Source organism: Solanum dulcamara, chromosome 4 (assembly GCF_947179165.1).
Source record: "Solanum dulcamara chromosome 4, daSolDulc1.2, whole genome shotgun sequence".
Classification (NCBI taxonomy): Eukaryota; Viridiplantae; Streptophyta; class Magnoliopsida; order Solanales; family Solanaceae; genus Solanum; species Solanum dulcamara.
The window spans coordinates 15,917,806-15,937,092 of record NC_077240.1 but is presented as its reverse complement, the minus strand read 5'-3'; the positions used below and the strand labels follow the sequence as shown (position 1 = coordinate 15,937,092).

General features: G+C 35.5%; 1 protein-coding gene across 1 annotated transcript; it reads left to right on the top strand.

Annotated features, from left to right (window-relative positions):
• Window positions 1–942: 942 nt before the first annotated feature.
• Window positions 943–14,565, top strand: LOC129886599 (uncharacterized). Its single transcript, XM_055961361.1, has 13 exons — window positions 943–1,409; window positions 6,114–6,205; window positions 6,313–6,332; window positions 7,499–7,745; window positions 7,838–7,933; window positions 8,013–8,128; window positions 8,209–8,289; window positions 9,954–10,077; window positions 10,850–10,899; window positions 11,904–11,994; window positions 13,092–13,127; window positions 13,250–13,347; window positions 14,081–14,565. The coding sequence occupies exons 1-13, from the start codon at window positions 1,102–1,104 to the stop codon at window positions 14,195–14,197; spliced, it is 1,476 nt and encodes a 491-aa protein (XP_055817336.1). The 5' UTR covers window positions 943–1,101; the 3' UTR covers window positions 14,198–14,565.
• Window positions 14,566–19,287: the final 4,722 nt, after the last annotated feature.

Here is a 19,287-nt window from a genome sequence, read left to right as displayed (position 1 = left end):
TGACAATTTGGCGGATATGTTCACCAAAGCATTGCCAACTTCAACCTTTGAGAAAATGAGATACAAAATTGGAATGCGTCGTCTTCGAGATATTAAGTGATATTTTCATCAGGGGGAGCAAAATACGCGCTGTACTCTTTTTCCCTTAGTCAAGGTTTTGTCCCACTGGGTTTTCCTGATAAGGTTTTTAATGAGGCAGCACTCAAGGCGTATTATCAGATATGTGTACTCTTTTTCCTTCATTAGGTTTTTTCCCACTGGGTTTTTCCTAATAAGGTTTTAACGAGGCACATTTCTCGTGGACATCCAAGGGGGAGTATTATCAACCAAGTAATATCAACCAAGTAAAATGGTTGTTCACTTAAAATGGTGGATAGTCCATTTACTTTTTAAGTGGGTAAAATGCCTATTAATATTTTCCTCCACTTGTAAATATGGCTATAAATATAGCCTTAAACTTCAATGTAAAATACACACAAACACATAAAAGAAAGAATTACTATTACTCTCTCTATATTACTACTCTCTCTATTAATACTTTCTATATACATATTCTCTTGTTCTTCTTCCTTTATAAAATTGTCAAGTTAGTTAATTCATAACATGATCGAAATAACAAACAACATGCGACATGTGGAAGGTAATAATTACAAACGTTTAAGGGCAATAAATAGAACTATTAAAGAAAAATACTAAAAAAAGGCATAAAACTTAGTAATATATTTTGATTAATGAAAAACTAATATTAACCCCCCCCCCCAAAAAAATAAATAAATAAATATTTATCTAGATTAATTATATACAAGTATGTTTAGAATAATCTTTTATATTTATATATCAAACACAAAAAATCACTTGGTTTTCTCAAAAAATATATTTATATTGGAATAATACTTTTCTTTCCAAACTGATGAAAAATAGTCGAGAAGGAAATTGATTTTCAAGCTACTAATAGAATCTCTTAAAAGTAAATCTGGAAATTTACAAAACATTCTTAGTATTCATAAAAACATTTTCTTGAAGATCATATTTACCTCATACTAAACAGGACCTTAAGATGCTAAATTTCTCCGATTCTCCATTAATACAAATTTCTCCCAAATGAGTTTTCTCAAAGACCTGGCAGAAACCCTAAGCTCGATCTTCTCTGATACTCCATCATCGCCTTCGTCTCTGAACGATCCTCAGCAGAACTCCGGCGATCGGACGATGGATGGCGTTGCCACCGGGAACGAACGGACGGCGTATAAGCTAAAAGGCTACTTCGAATTGGCAAAAGAAGAGATCGCCAAAGCTGTTAGAGCTGAAGAATGGGGCTTGACTGATGATGCAATTTCACATTACCACAATGCTCAAAAGATACTCGCCGAAGGCATTTCTACTCCGGTTCCTTCCTATATAGCTTCTAGGTATTTAGTTTTTCCTTCTATTTCAATCAAGTTATCTTTTGCTGTATTTATGTATGTTATTGTTTGATTAGAGTTATTAGAGGCTTAATGCTACAATAGTTGAATGAAAGACTGGGACTTTAACAGAGACAAATCCAAGAATTTAAATCAGATGCTACAGAATCTACTGCAGACACTATATTTTTGTGAAAGGGAGTGCGGACCTTCTAGAAATATGTATTTTAAAAAAATTTGCTCAACTACACATGTATGGTTCAACCCGAGAGCAGGGGGTATGATCAACCTTATCTCATTGTTTGCTTAAAATAGTTTAAATTGAATAAGTATAGGTTATCTAATTTGATTAAGTGGTTGTGTTAGGGAAGATAAATATAATCTTATGCTCAGTGGTTGAGAAATGGATATATAAGATTATATATGTCACGACCCAACCCCGTAGGCCGCGACTGGATTCCGACCTGGACCCCATCTACGTATCTATCAGCTATAGTCAAGTTGAACTATGTGTGATGTGATACTATACACAAAAACCCCAATGGGTCAAAACCTTTTCATATATCTATAACTTCTTTCACTTGTATCATATCATGAAAGGGCATGCAAGCCGACAGGGCTGCCATAACATAATAACATTTACAACATGACATACAGGCATAGCTGAAATAACTTATAAACAACCCACCTACACATGTCTACAGATCTCTAAGAATAGTACGGTAACATATGGCGGGACAGGGCCCCCGCCGTACCCCTGAATAAACAAATACATATATTTGCAGACCAGCACCAAAGGCTAGGCTCCGGAACAGTGGAACACATCCAACGTAGCTGAGTGGAAATCCTAAGCTGGTGGATCCCCGAAACAAATATCTGTGCTTGCGGGCATGAAACGCACTCCCCCGAAGAAAGGGGATCAGTACGATACATGTACTGAGTATATAAAGCATAACATATCACAAGGAAAGTATAGTTGACACAGGGATGCAGAGAACTAGTGTAACAATTAATAAATCACATTACCTGCACCTTCTAAAATGAGGTCATGTATCTCAGTATGATATTCCACACCTGGCCCATTGCGGGACTCGGTGTTACAAATCTATCCTTATGTCACCATATGCATAAATATACCGTACCCGGCTCTTTAATGAGACTCGTTCTACAATCATGTCGTCTTATTATTGCATTTACATAGCATACCCGGCCCTTTTTGGGACTCAGTGAATATTTATATCATCTTATATCGTACCCGGCCTCTTTTTGGGACTCGGTCGTACCCGACCCTCTATGAGACTCGGTAAAAGATATGTAAACCATATGCACAAGCAGAGCAGTAAGTAACCATATGTAAGCTAAATCATTATCCGAGACTCAGCCATATAAGAAAATTAAGCTATCGTCTAAGAACCCGAGTAGTAGGGTGGCCCTCTCAAGTGCCCGCTAAATGCCATTAGGGGCTATGTCATTTAGAATCTCGGGGCCCCTAGACACATATTAAAGTAAGGCCAAATCGCTTATGAAATCAGAAGCACTTGTTGTCATATAATCTCTAAGACTAGGAGCCTGTACCTTCGTTACTTCCTTAACATATAGAAAGTTCTAGGAAAGTAGTTCGACTACTATGAGAGTCCAACGTCCAGAAGTGAATACGAGACACTTAGGAATGAAATTATCTCAGAGATCGTATCATGTTTAACTTACAGCTAAGATATGCCAAAAGAAGAAAGAGAATGAACTCTACACAGTCTGTACCTTCCTTTATGTGGTCATCACATACATATTTCGTACTCGGCCCATCATGGGGCTCGGGGAACAACCATGGCATCATAGCCTCGTTTCCATGCCAAATACATCTCAAGAGAAAGGAAGGATAGCTTTACCTGCCCATCACTTCCTAACGTATGGAAAGCTTGAGAAGCCTTAGTTCAATTACTGTGAGAGAGCTTTCATCAAGAAGTAAATAAGGGCCGTGAATTATGCTTGGCATTTATGAGTAGATTTACCCTCAAGCTCATATCTTTCATTACTTAACTTGAAGACATGCCAAAAGAAAGGAAGAGATAAGCTTTACATACCTCTTATCGATTGCTTTTAACCCGGCTTGTTTCGTCATCCTCTGAACCTATTTAATCATAAAAATAATACTCATATTAATAACCTTCGACTCTCCAGCTTCTAAAACTACAACCAAGCATCCATAGGAATCATTTCCTTAGGAGTCTTTCTCAAGTAGTTTATTAATCGGTTAAGAAGTTAACGGAAATCAGGCAGTATCTCCCTTATAACATGCCCTATCCGAACTTCCAATTACCTACCTAATTACCACAACCAACCAACAACAACAACCTGCAGCACATATACAGTAATTCACTTCAACATTACAAGATACAAACTCCAAACAACTCGTTCAAAACTATGATACCAAAATAGGGTGTTTAGTCTCTGTCTCGTAAAACCTTTAACCCTACGAAACGGAGGGTCGTGTGGCTGCAACCAACAGCTCCCACACCCTATTTTGAACACTTTTAAGCCCTGCAACACATCACCACGCACCTGCAGCCACACACCACAAGCATAACACCTTGCTTCGACTACAATTTAACTATAGCGACTCCAATTTGGTTTGTTTCGAACGTCAAGCATATTTATGGAATTTTCATATTCCAGCCACTTACACAACGTAAAATACACTTCATAACCACACCATAAACTCCAAATTGAAAGAAAAACCCTTACCTTAACCTAAACTCGTCAAACTCGCCAAAACTATCGAAACGTGAATTTTGGACAGCCTACTGTCTTGTATTGTCGCTTAGTTTCGAAGGGTAATTGAGGGAAACAGGATTGGTGGCCTCAAGGAAAGTTATAGACATGTGTCTTAAGGTCGCATACAATTTCGAATCACCCCTACAACAATTTTGTACAAAAGGATGTGCCCAAAATACCAACAGCAGTCCGTGTAGGATTTCCAAAACAAAATCTGGGCAGCACCTCCCCCATACTTCATCACCCTTTTTCGAGCAGAGAAAAGCAAAACTGGATTTTTGAGGCTAAATGAAAGTTATAGCCCTATAAAATAGCTTTCCAAAACATCTTGAATCACTTGAAACGAAGCTTTACACAAGGAGTTATACTAGTATTACTAACAGCAGTCCTATTCAAAAACGGGTTGCTTAAAAAAAACAAAAAACTCCTCGTTGCCCCAACGATAAATTTTATATGGTCAAACACCGTTATTTAATCGTAGTATACCTTGAATAATTAATTTCCGAATCAAAAACGGAGGGCTTACCTTATTTGGTTGCTGCCGTAGCTCTCTCTATTTCTTTCAAGTTTGCTCCTAACTTTTCCAAGTCTCAAATGAAGCAAAGATGAGAGATTAGTCATCTTTACATGTATATATACCCTTTTTAAGAGGTTGACACGTGGCATCCCCTAGGGGTGACACATGGCAGCTCCCCTAGGGCGCCATCTCACACCATGCGGCCACTCACGTGCTGCCACGTAGCATGTGGGGGTCCACCTCAAGTAGGTGAGTCACCTTCTTGCTTTGCTTTTGTAAGTTCGAAAACTAGTTGTTGCTCCCTCTCGTAGGTTCGTCATCTCATCTCACTTCGGTAATCTGCGTAGTCCTTGCTACTGAAGCTCGACGTGTACTCAAGTAGCTTAATTACGTAGGACATCCAAGTTGGTAGCTTACGCGAGTCAATCGAGTCCTACGACTCATTTCTCGGCCTCCAACTCCTTTCGAATTCTTATAACCCTATTTTCAATCTTCCCTATTATGAAGCATCTCATTCTTCTTTCTTTAGGATTATTTGATAGCGTTATAGATTATCCGACTCACATGACGACTTCTAAGAAACTTAAGAGCCTTCCCAGAAACTTAAGAAGCTTAAGAAGCGTTCCGAGGTACCAGAGTACGGGGTGTAACAATATAGCCAACCCCGACTAGTTTGGGATCGAGGTGTATTTGATTGATTGATTATTTGGTTGGCCTGAGAAGTCTGAAGAAGGAATGAAGTGCAATCTCTTTTACCTCTAGAATTCTATTTTAATATCTAAACATAACTTGTGACATTTGATTGTCATGTCGCGTTTTAGCTATTATACTTCAGTGCAGCAGAATGAAGAGATTATTGCCTCTGCAACTACGTTTTCAAACAAATATATGTTTAGCAGCACGGTAACCTGGAGAACCATGACCAGTCTGTTTCTTATATGACTTGGCTTCTTTCTTTTTCTCCAGCTAACACTGCTCGTGCTCTTCTTAATATGAGTTTTATGTGGATAGTTATAATTTCTGAATTTTCTTTTGAATATTATTTCTTCTACTTGTGTGCAATTGAGCATCATGCACCTGTACAGAATGCTAACTCATTGAACACCAAGATGCCGCAATTCTGTCTGTGTAGACTGGATGCTTGTGCCTTAAACAATTGGCAGTCTCTTTTTCTTTCTGTAACAGGAGTTCTTTGATCTTTCATGCAATGTTTTTGATTTTTGAAGTAAAATGTCGGCTAGGTACATAAGATGTAAAATGGGTTGGGTTCCTTCACTATACCTAGTAAAATGAACAGAAAACCTTGTGATTAAAGTAATATGTGGAAACAAATCATTCTTCTGTCATATGTGACTTTCTTGGCCATCTGATGGATTATGGAGTAATTGAGCCACAACTCTCCTGTTGTGTTTTTTAAACAGTGAACACGAGAAGGTGAAATCATATCGTCAAAAGATATTAAAATGGCAGTCTCAAGTGTCAGGCAGACTTCAGACTCTAAGTCGACGAGCAGGTTCAAAAGCTTTATCTTTCTTGCATTGAGTTTCTAATCATATCTTAGTAGCAGGGAGAATAACTGAGTACTTTTCTTTCTTCCCTTTGCCCATACTCCCGTTTCAGGTGGCACATCTTCTGTCAAGGTATGAACTGCTGTCTGAAGTGTAAGATTGTTCTGTTGAGTAGACAATTTCAGATGTTCATTTTAAGGAAACAAATACATCTTTTCCATCAGATGGAATGCAGTTCTCTTTCCTATCTCGTCCTCATGGCGCATCCTAATAACTCTACTTCTCCTTCTTTAATTTTATAACTTCACCATGATCTCTTGGTGCTAAACTGCTAATGTGGAGCAATTTTGTTGCTCAAAGTGGTTCTTCTCTTTGATGCATCTGCCTGCTGTCATTTCTATATTTCTTTTTTTTTTTCCAGTTTCTTAGTTCCTAGTAATTATTTTGTTAATAGAAGCAATGTAATTAATTATTTACATGCCGGGCATTGTGAAATAAATCATGTTTAGCTAGGCGGTAGAAGACAAAAGAGAAGATGTAGGGCATGAGATGTTGCTCCACTAACACTTATGTGGACCATGTGGAGAGAGAGGAATAGGAGAGATATTGAGGGAGTAGAGAAGGACTTTGTACACTTGAGGAATGAACTCTTGCCCCTTATTTCCTTTTGGTGCACCCTTGAGATTCCTATTTGTACAGATGAGATGACTGGTGTCATTAGTAGAAAACTATGTCTTTTTATAAGGTTTTCTATTTTTGGTCTAATTCTTGTATTACCTTAGCAATGAAAAAAGGATAATCCTCTTCATTTGTCACTTGAAAGGAACTAAAACACTCCCACATAAGGGTTCTAAACAAGCCAAGCTCAACCTTTAACAAGCTCAGTTCGGTTTTGATGCAATTTGACCATAGATAGAGCTGAGGCAAACTTGATTTAGAAGGCTTGAACATAGCTCGATCACTTTGCCTATAAAGGGTTCAACTTCTAAGTCATATTCAATGGAAAATACAAAGTACCAGGGACAAGATTAGAAACGGATGTTTATGACGAGTCGTTAGGTAAAATTTTAACATGGCCGTCAAATCCTTTTGAAATGAAAATATGTTATCATAGAAAGTTTTACGAGCTGAGCAAGGCGTTTGTCACCAAGCTGGTTTGGTTCATGGTACCCCTACTCCCACTGGGTTGTACTTTTGAATGAAGCCAGAGTTGGAGATGTTGTGAATTTCTGTGATTTAAGTTACGAAATTGGTTAAGTATTATGTGATCATAATGGGTTTTGACATGTTCTCCCCAGCATTCAGAACCACAAACCCAAAGAGTGGCTGTTTCAGAATCAAGTTCATCTGCTCGAAAAGGAGCATCTCTATCTGTACCTGGTTCAAGGAAAGTCAGCTCTGTTATGAGGGTTCCGAGTAATAGCATATCAAGCAATAAACCTTCACAGGAATCTGCCACTGCTAGTGGGTCTGATCCAAAGTTGGTGGAGATGATAAATTCTGTAATTGTGGATAGAAGCCCTTCTGTTAAATGGGAAGATATTGGTGAGAAGTCAAAGTTTTATCCTCTCCATTGCCTCCTACCCCTTTGTAATGATTTGTTAAATATTTTAATCTTGAATTTGGTTTTCCTGCAGCTGGCCTTGAAAAGGCAAAGCAAGCTCTTTTAGAGATGGTAATTCTACCAACCAAAAGAAAGGACCTCTTCACTGGCTTAAGAAGGCCTGCTAGAGGTATTGCTTCTATACATGAATAACATTACAACACACCCAGGAACTATTCTCTGACAAGGTTGATGTTATTGTATTACAGGTCTACTTCTTTTTGGCCCACCAGGTACTGGAAAAACCATGCTGGCCAAAGCAGTAGCATCAGAGTCGCAAGCAACATTTTTCAATGTGTCTGCTTCTTCGTTAACATCAAAGTGGGTGTGTGTCTCTTTTGTTTGTGCCTTTTGATTGAGTTTGTTTTGTATCATTTTGATTTACTGAGCTTCACATTATGACAGGTCGGAGAGGGTGAAAAGCTTGTCAAGACACTTTTTATGGTAGCCATTTCCAGGCAGCCATCTGTAATTTTCATGGATGAGGTGAGACTTCATCAGAAATTATTATGTCAGTTGATGCCTTGGCTAATATACTTAATTCAATGTTTTTCCTACTAGGCCTTCATTTAATCAATACAAGAAATACCGACAAAAAAATTAGAGTCATCGTCAATTGTCTTCTTCGCTTATATCGGGGCCATTCTTCTAAGAAACAATAAAAGTAGGGAAATAGTTGACTCTTCACACTTACCCCATCTCAGCTTTCATTGAAAATGTCGTCAATAAAATGATCAACAACTGTTTGCTTCTCCTTTCCTCTCTCTTTAAACTGAGAAAGAAGAAAAATACACCGAGTCTTTGCAGATCTGCTGCTTTAGATTCATCGAGCTGGGTGCTGACTTCTCTAAATCTAAAAAGGAGAAAAAACTATTTCATCTGTATCTGATGAGTAAATAGGAGAGAAAATCGAATTTAATTCTTCGTTTTTACAACAACTTCACAGAAAAGAATAAGAAGAAGAAAAAGGAGTAAGCTTGTGACTAATATCTGTTAAATGTACAAAGAAATTAGAAACTTAGCTCTCTTCCATTAAAGATGGACAATCTTTGGTGGGTGGGGGACAAATTAAATAGAAAAAGGTAAAAGAGTGATATAAGTGAAAATTGCTTTGTCCATATAAAAGTGAAGCCTGGACCATCTCGAACTCCCCTTTAAAAACAAAAAAAAGACAGCTTGGCGCACTAAGCTCCTTCTATGCACGGGGTCTGAGGAAGGCTAACCACGTTGGGTCTGTTGTAACTTGTAAGCAACCATAGCATGCATTTTTTGGAAGAGGCTATTTTCACGGTTTGAAATCGTGACCTCCTGGTCGCACGACGGATGTTCTTACCAACGCATGCGCACTCCTCCTTACAAACCTATAGAAAATAGAATACAGAACTGAAGAAGCAGTAGCTCCACTTGCCATTCTACCTCAAACTTTTGCTAGATTCCTTCATGATCTGGATAAGTGCACCTTCTATCTTGACCTACGTCAATGCCTTTGAAATTAGCTAATCACTTACTCAAAACCAATATCATGTTTGATGATGAATTTAAACACTCCCCTGTATCAGAGACTTCCAAGGTGTTATAGAAACTACTCCTGGATTGTGATAATTTTGAATTAGCTGACTAGCTCTCTGTCATCAAGTTTTGTTACCGGTTTCCAAAGTCTAATGAGCTTGGCACATCTGCCTGGAAGTGAGGCTTTCTTGGTCAAGTCTTGGATAGACCTCTTTTTGATTTTCAATATTTGCTATACCATTTTGGAAAGTAATTAGCGGCAGTATTCTAATAGATAGTATGGTAGAAAGATTCATCTATTTCTTTCTACCATCATGTTTAGATTATCTGTTTACCTCAAACTGATTGGCATTCTTACTTTCATTCTTAATATTTGTGTAATATGTCTTTTTTTTTTTTACTCTGTATGAAGTCTCTTATGTTCTTGCAGATACTCTAGTAAAAAACGCCTGCATTTTTTTCTCTTCACTTATCCAAAAGAAAAGTATAATCAGTACTTTTTCTTTTAGACTTTGCTGCTAAAAAGTACATATCTGTCACTAGGCTTGGTTGGGTATTTCATTGGTAAAGACATCTAAATGGTGCATCCCGTCACTTAATGGTAGCAAACCTTACTTTCAGACTATCTTTGTGGTTAACAGATAGATAGTATTATGTCAACTAGGACTACCAATGAGAACGAAGCAAGCAGAAGGTTGAAGTCAGAGTTTCTAGTTCAGTTTGATGGGGTGACATCAAATTCCAATGGCCTGGTAATTGTAATTGGTAAGCTTCATGCTGATTCTGAACTATTATCTTAGTTATGGTCTGTCACCGATAGCTGTTCCTGCTAACTGATGCTTATGACTTAGTGTTTTCTGGGTGTAATCATCGGTCAAAAGAGTATTTTCTTCTTCTCTTAAGTGTGTCATTTACGACAACTCTTGTATTAATCTCCAAGCAAGTTAATTCCTACAAGTCAACATATAAAGGAAATGCCACAAAAGTGCCAAGTTTTATGGCGGCGCTATGAAAGTGCCACTGAAAAGTAGAATCTTCTGCCACTGTATGAAAATAGACTATCAGAAAAAGATAAAAAAGAAAGTAATAAGCTAAAGCTTGTAAGAATGTAATTTATATAAGTAAGATCTGTCAACAGCTTATTGCAAACTATAAGAAAACATAATGAACCTAATGACCTAGTATGTTTAAGACACCTTGTATTATCTTGACACTACAAAGATGTGAAGTTCTGGTATTTCTCATTAGCATCAAGGAAAAGCCATTTTTACCAAACCTTTTCTAGTCTGAAACTCCAGTATGCTTTGGTTTTCAATGTCAAACGTCTTCTGATGCAGTGACTTCTAGAGGGGCCCTCTGAAATTTCCATTACTAATCAATTAATTTTTTTCAACTAAAACTCTCTGGCCCATGGAAATTTGAGAATTATAGACTTTCATGATTGTTGCGCATATGTTATCAGTCTGCAGAAGTTGATCTTTTTGGTCCTTGTATTCTCTGGCTACTGTGTCTGAGCTGTCTGCCTATGCCAATGCAGGTGCAACAAATAAGCCACAGGAGTTGGATGATGCTGTTCTAAGGAGATTGGTAAGTGCTGTCACTTGATCAGAATGCAATTTGTCTCTGAGAACATAGTTATGGTTTCATCATTGGCTTGCTTAAACATGTATTTTTTTTCTTGGGTCTGATAGGTAAAGTAGATAATACTGACAGAAGAATGGATATACAACTATACTTCACCGCTGCATGTTTGAGTTTTTTCTTGACAAAATCCACATAATTCTCGTGTAAGACGCCTTTACTTGGTAAAAAAAAAACTCTAGTATCAGAAGTTACATAGGCCCATCTTATCTAACAAGTTATTAAACTAACCCGATTAGTTCTTGATCAAAGAAAAAACCAATTAACATTTTCAGTTCTCACTTTGATATCCTTGCAGCATCTTACTTGGAAATTCAAATTTGAACTCTTGGAATACATGTGCCTCGCTAGACTCTAGAAACTAAGTGAATGATCTGAATCTGACCAGCAGCTTATAATAAGAAGAGAAATTTGTAGAGAAACTAAATTGTAAATTGCATCACAAGCTGTCCGTTATTTTAAAAAAGCAGTTTCCTTTCCATGCCTCTGATCACAGAAGCTTAATTAATATGTTACTGGAGAGTATATTTTTAATCTCGAGAACAATGTGAATTGTTCTTTAAAGTACTAAAGAAAGGAGTAGAGATGGAAGATTGTCCCAGCCAACATTTGGTGGACTGTATGGAAGGAGAGAATTCAGAGGTGTTTTGAGGAGAAGCAGAGCAACATTCAGAAATTAAGTTAAATTGTTTAGCTTTGTATTAGATTTGGTGTAAGCAGGTAGTGATAGGTCAATCAAAAGACATTTATACAACTATAGATTGGTTGTAATCTAGCAAAGTATAGGATCATATGTAATCACAACACTTCTGAAGGGGGACTACATTTTTTGATGTAGTATATGTGTGGATATTTAGATTAACTGTTGCCTTTCTCCAAAAAGAAAAAAAATACTAAAGAAATCTGTAGGGCTTTTTTCTTCTTAATGTGCTTGTTACTGTTTGAAACAGGTGAAAAGAATATATATACCTCTACCTGATGCTAGTGTAAGAAGACAACTTCTGAAACACAGACTAAAGGGAAAAGCCTTTTCTTTGCCTGGTGAGATTGCATTTGAAAACTAGATGCATTTATTATTTTGTTGATGTTGGCTAACTACTGTTTGTTTATAGACCATAAAGTAGAGTTCTCATTTAAAATGAGGAGTCTTAATATTTTGCAACACCTCCTTCCCCCTTTAAAGATTTTAATGAAGTCAGTCGATGTTGAGATATATGTACTTGTCTCATCCGTATGTTTCAGTTACCAAGACCAATCAGCAGTATGAGATGTGAACTGTGGATAACAGCTAAATACATGCATGATGATGTGCAAGTTCTTAATCAAATATCAAATTTACAAAATTTAAACAAAAAAAGGAAAATTTGAAAAACCTTGAAATTTCTGTCTAATTCAAACTGGGGGTATAAGGAATCTCTTTTGATGCGTCCTCCCCTCCCTTCTTTTCCTTCCATATAAGCTCGGGAAAGTCTATTATGATTGAACATGTATAATTTACTTCTGAGCAAAAAGTAAGATAGTTGCAAGCTAGAGCTCTTTTAAATAATGGTGCTTGTGTCTCATAGTTTACCACTAAGTTTTCCCTACATCTACAAAAATCTTGTGCACTCGCTGCTGGCTTAAGGCCAACCACGCCTCCCCTGACCCTCCTTTTTTGGGGCTGGGAGTGGTCTCTGCATGAGTGTGGGATAGCTATTTTTCCATTCACATCCATTTTAAAGTGGGAAGACTCGAGGCCATTACACAATATTCTTCTTTATCTGAAAGCATATCAAGCATCTCTGAAGTAAGTTATCTTGAAAAGAAAATGCTTCACTTCTGTTCTTCATTTTCGTGACAAAAGTTTGTCCTCTATATGAGTTTGAATTATATTGTGTTATCAGTAAGTTCAATGTGTGTTGTGGAGTTATCTTTCTTAAGCTTACTGATAATCCTGCTCACTTGTTTTATGCTCAAACTGTTTTTCTTGTACAATCTTTATGAGGATGACAGAGGATCAAATCTAATCATTTGAAGGACTTCTTATTGTATTTGGAGACACCATTTCTTTTTATTTTGTGAAATATTAAGCAGAGTCAGTTTAATTGCCTGCTATTCCTATGTAATCTAATTCAGTTTTGTTTATTGGATGATGATAGATGGAGATCTAGAACGACTAGTGAGAGACACAGAAGGTAAAAAGTGCTAAAAGGTTTTGCCATTAGAAATTTTCTTAACTGAACATCTAATTCTTAAGTATCGTTATCAACATATCTTGTTCTCATGGGAAGCTCATCTGAAATCTACATTTCCACAGGGTATTCTGGAAGTGATCTTCAAGCCTTATGCGAGGAGGCTGCAATGATGCCAATCAGAGAGCTTGGTGCTAACATTCTCTCAGTCGAGGCAAATCAGGTGGTAACTCTCCTCTGGAGTTTACGGTGCTACCTCTTGAATTTGTTCTGCCAGTATAGTTAATGATTCCACATGCAATAAAAAGTATAATGCCAAGAGTTGTTGAAATACTGCTCCAAAGATGTCCTTGTATTCTTTTATGAAGTTGAAATCTGAAGACTACTCTTCCCATACTCATTTAGGTACTCCATCCCTGTCCCAAGTTACTGGACTCACTTCTCATTTTGGGCTATCTCAAAATGTTCAACTCTTTATACTGAAGTTAATACAGATATAATTATTGTCAAGAATTAAATTCCTTTGAAATTTGAACTCTCTGCTCAGTCAACCTTGTCAGATACAGGATGGAAGGAGTATTCATACTCCTAATAGTTCCCTTGGAAAAACCCTGAGGTTGATGTCATTTGGTCTTAGATGTAAGTTTGAGTTTGTTATACACCTTTAGGTGTACTATCTGAAATTGGATAGCAGGATATCTTAAAAGCTTAGTGAAGAGGAGTGTTAAGACAATTTGGAAATAGCATTTTTAAAGCTCTAAGTTTGTTTCGTAATTCTATGATTTGTCTGGTTCTATCTCTTGAGGGTTGAGATTATATATATCTCTTTGCTAATGCTGGCCACCAAGTATCATGACCGACACTTGGAAGCAAGTCAGTTTGTGTACCAACCATGTTAATCGACGAATCACATTGTGGGTATTGACTCATCCAAAATTGGTATTCTGATTTTGCAGGTGAGGGGTTTAAGATATGGAGATTTTCAGAAGGCCATGACAGTGATTAGGCCTAGTCTGCAAAAGAGCAAGTGGGAGGAGCTTGAAAGGTGGAATCAAGAGTTTGGTGCAAACTAAAGGCCCAACTCTTGAATATTTTATGCAATCTCAAGAAAGTTAAAACAAAAGTTTATGACAGACGATGTATTTGTTTTTTGGGCAGGTCAGCGTCCTGACTGTACGTGTACATACTTAAGAACTTAAATTGGTTACTAGCCAAAATTTGGATATCACTAGGTACATAATTCTGAGGGAATCATGTCTAGATGATTACGACATATGTGATACGTGTTTTGTGGTTCCCCTTTGTCTGTAGACAAATGTATAGGAGCTGACTTGAATACACACTTGGCAGAGGGGAATGATGTATAACCTTCTCTATACTTGGCTTGTGTTTGGAATATGAACATCCTTATGATAGTACAAATGTCTATTTTCTACCAACACATGATTAAGTAATCCTACATTTTACCTAGAATCATTATCTCTTAACCCTCGTACTAAACAATCCTTACTTGGCCACTCTTGACCTTGACATCACAAGATGTCTTCACTTTAAGTTAACACGTCTTATTCTAGTTGAGCTATATCATTTGTTTACAGTATAGTAACAATAACTTAGAGCAGTAAATACGAGAAAAGATGTGCTTCAACGGTTGTGTTGCAGTAAATTTCTTGAGGCCAGCACACTGCACCAAGACAAAGTTTAAGTTGACTACAAAAACCAGTATTCTAACTAACTGACACGTGGCCTAAAAATGAGATAACTAACTTTGGAAAGGTAAGAAAAAAAAATAAAGACAACAAATGTTTTTTGGTCACACAGAAGAATCAGAGGTGTTAAATTCATCAAAATTCAAGCTTATGTTAGCTCTAAAATATATAGTATCTCAGAATCCAATGTTATATTTAGCTGGATTTGTTTTTCTCTCTTTAAAAATGCATTTACACAAACTATGAAAGTTCATAGATACAAACATGTTGAAAGTCATCGTGTAGTTACCAATTATAGAATTCTCTTTTAAGGTTAAATCTTTAGACTCACTATTTTAGTTAACGATTTAGTATTAAAAACTTTCATACAATAGTTTCATCAAATCTTCTTAAATATAATAATTTTATATAAATATGCTGAATTATGACAAGGAAATACTAAAAGAAATACCCAATCACAACGGTAAAAACAGCGATGATGGGTCAATTTTCAGATTTATAATCGCAAAATATTCAATGTTTACAAAGCTTAAAAGCTAATCATATTTTAATGTTCAAAAAAATCAGGACAAAAATAGCTCTAGATAATCAAATAGTGCAAAACTCCAGTACAATGTCTTGAACTTTCAACTTGTACAAGTTAAAAAATAAAATTTTAAAAAAATTATCTTAAAATTTAAGGTGTAAAACTGAAGTTTAGGAACTAGTTTTTGTAACTTAAAACTTGTGGACTTGCAACATAAAAAAACAGAGTTAAAAGAAGAACGGTGCCTACTTTTGAAGATTATACATATTTTTAAATGATATAAGAATTATTAGAATAAGTATTTGATGAGTTCCATGCAATTTGAATTTGAAAATGTAAGCTCAAAAAGATGAACAGTAATACCTATTCAATTGATTTTATTATCATTTCGAAGTACAATCTTATCAGAAATAGCATAAAATTGAAAGAATATTCTTCATTTTCAGGAGAGAAAGAAATATTTGTTTAGTAATGTTGATTTCGTTTTGGTCACTATCGTTTATAATTTTCTTATACATTTCATCTAATATATCAAATACCTACTTATAATTTTCTTGTTTTAAGATTTTCTAAAACCCGTAGTTTTAAATGTGAATATGATCATTAGATATGGCTGCAAATGCTTCTTATCTTCAAATTTATACTTTTTCTTCATGAAATTATTGACTCTTATTTATATTAAGAATTTGTTGTGGAATAAAAGAAATTTTTTCAAGAATATGTAGAGAAATTTGTTCTCAAGTGTTTTCCTTAGGAATGAGTAGTAGATTATTGAAAATTTTATGGCATACAACTGCAAAAAAAAATAGTTATTTATGTTACCAGATACTTAATAGTTATTCACATCAGAAACGGAAATTATATCAACAACGTAGTACAACAAATGATGAAAAAAATGGAAAAAAGGCCAAAGAAAAGAGTGACAAATTCAAATTTTTTATCACCGACTTTTGAAAATCGATCGCGACCTGATCCCTAAGAAATCGTCTTCAATTCGGATCGCACACTACAACTCGCCTCCATCAAATCAGAATTAAATAAAAGGCAATCAATGAATATTAATTCCAATTGAAAGCCGTAATGACTTAGGAGTAGCATTAAATGAAATTTATATAGCTTCCCCTGAAATATTGAAAGTTCCACTTCTCATTTTATCCGTTCAATAGTTCAATATTTGTATATGTTTATTAAATAATTTAATAAAATGCAAATTTACTTATTGGAGAGGGCTAATATTGTATGATTATTACTTAATTTAATTAATTAGATATTTTATAAAATTTTAATTTTGTATAAATTAAAAAAGATAATTCAACTTTTCACTTGGAAGCGACATGGTGATAATTCAATCAAGATAAAATATTAAAATGATCAGGTTGTAACTAAAACACGAGTCAAAGTAATTTGAACTATCAAGATTAATATTATCGATTACAAGGTAAGAAATTGAGTAGTTAACATATTAATGTATATAGATACTAGCACACTGCTTTAAGGTATTCAAATGTTGATTGCCCAAAAATTGAATAAGCAATAGCAACAATTTATTTATCTATTTTATGATATTTATTTTGGTAGATTTGTTCACACCAAATATAAAAAAAATTCTTTTGTTTCTTAATTTTTCACCCCTTAATTACATTCTCTATTTCTTTCTATACATGTACTCCATTTTATAAGTCACATTGTAGCATTTTTGTACGTCATAAAAAAATTTAGAAAAAATCCAAATGTATAGCCTATTTTAAAATGATTATTTTAACCAATCTAGTTAAACTCGTACTTTCTCTGTGTTAATTTATGTGGAGATGTTTGGATTTTGAGAGTCAAATTACTACTCTAGATTCTCGAAGAGAAAAGAAAAATTATTTGAAACTCATGTAGACATGTTCAAACTAGTTTATTTTTGTGTACGGGATATGTGAGGTTTCCTGTGAAATGAGGGATGTAAGGGAGCCACTATTTAATAAAATTTGTTCAATTTCCGATTTATATTAGATTTTTAGGAGTAGATAATGTATACTTACTCATCTAATAATCATCAGGTTTTAGGTAAAAGAACAGCCTTGATATTATTAATGGATCGAGAGATTAAATTGTTAACAGTAGCAGCAAATTCAAGAGAAAGTTTGGCGGTGGAAACTTTATGGAACAAAATATGGAATGCAATTGTGAGAAGCGATCCACCAGAATCAACAACTCTTCCATCAATTCTCAAGCTTGAACAGACCCCAACATCTCTATTCCTGAACAGGTGCAACTTATCGTTTCACACTCTTAAAAACTATCCAGCAAAGATAGCATTGTCCCATCAAGCATCCAACTTCTACAAAAGAACAGTTATGCCCTGTTATATCCGTTCTGCCATACTTTCTGCCTTCTCCTTCAATATGTAACTCGTTTTTTCTTTGTGAGCAAATTATTCACATTAACCTTGATCCTTCTCCAGAAAAGCATAATTCAAGATTGGTTTATCTCTTGTAAGTCACCACCTATTTACTTCATGCTTCCTGTTTACGCATCAAAATTCTTCCTGGAATAAATGTCTTACTATATATGGATAAACAACTCTTAGATGCATTTGTAAATTCAAATACGGGTCTCTTAACTCCTATTGGTTTTAATAAACAAATACAAGTTGTTGGAACAAGTGTTTTCTCTCCAAATACTTTACAAGGTGAAGACAAGATGGCGAGGAGGAAGAAAGATGCACTAATTTGCAAATGCGGCTAGGATTAATGCTGACATTTCTCCTAGGCAATAACGCAATAAAACTCATGGAAGAAGGAAGAGTTGGGACAACAAGATGAGTGAGGAGTTTGTTCCAAGGCAACTATCGATGAGCTATATAGAAGGCTACATGACCAGACTGTGTTAATAATTAGGAAATGAAAGAGAAAAGAAACTGAGGAGACATACCCAAAGAAAGAAATTCTTGATAAAATTCAGATGTAGGAAATTCTGTTTAAATTCCCTGGCTCAAACGTATAAAATGGGGCACCGATTTGGCTCTAGGAGAGTGATATTTAGAATTTACATATAGCCATTAACATGTCAGGTGTGTTTGGTACGAAGGAAAATGTTTTTCAATTTTCCCATGTTTGATTGGCTTAAATGTTTTGGAAAATATTTTTCAAATTAATTTATTTTTCTCAAATTTAAGGAAAATGACTTTCATCGAAAAACTAAGGAAAACATTTTTCAAAACTCTCCTCCAACTTCAAATTACAATGTTTTCTTCTTACCCCACTCCTACCACGACCCCCTCCCCGAAAAAAAAATTAAAATTTTAAAATTTCATTTTTTAAAAAATAAGAGTTTATTTTTAAAAAATATTTCACATTTTAAAATTTTCATTTTTTTTACCCCATCCCTAACCGACCACCCTACACCCAAAGAAATTTAAAACTTTATTTTTTAGAAAACTAATTCAAAATTTAAATTTTTTATTTTTTTTACCCCCATCTCCTCCCCGACCCCCTACCAGCCCCCACCCCCGTCCTCACCAACCCCCTCCTCCACCCATAAAAGAAAATTTAAAAATTTATTTTTGAAAAAGTGGGGGCTTTAGTGAAGTCTGTTTTTTTTTGCGGGGGTCACTTTCACAACTAGGCTTCGCTTTAGCGAGGGTTGCGATCGCAACACTAGAGGGGTTTTGGTCCATTTTCTCTATTTTTGGACCTTGAGATCTCGGTTAGGCAATTTGGGAAATGATTTTTTGAGGCTATTTGATTGTGTATGTATTCTTAACCTAAAATCTACATTACCTATTGTTTATATCATGATTTAACTTCGAATTTAAGGATTTTGGACTCCAAATTTAGGAAATTTCATCAAGAACTTTAAATTTTTTTAAATGGTGATTATGGGCTGTTTTGAACTCCATTTTTTGAAATAATTTTCACTAATAAGTTCCAAATTCTTTGAG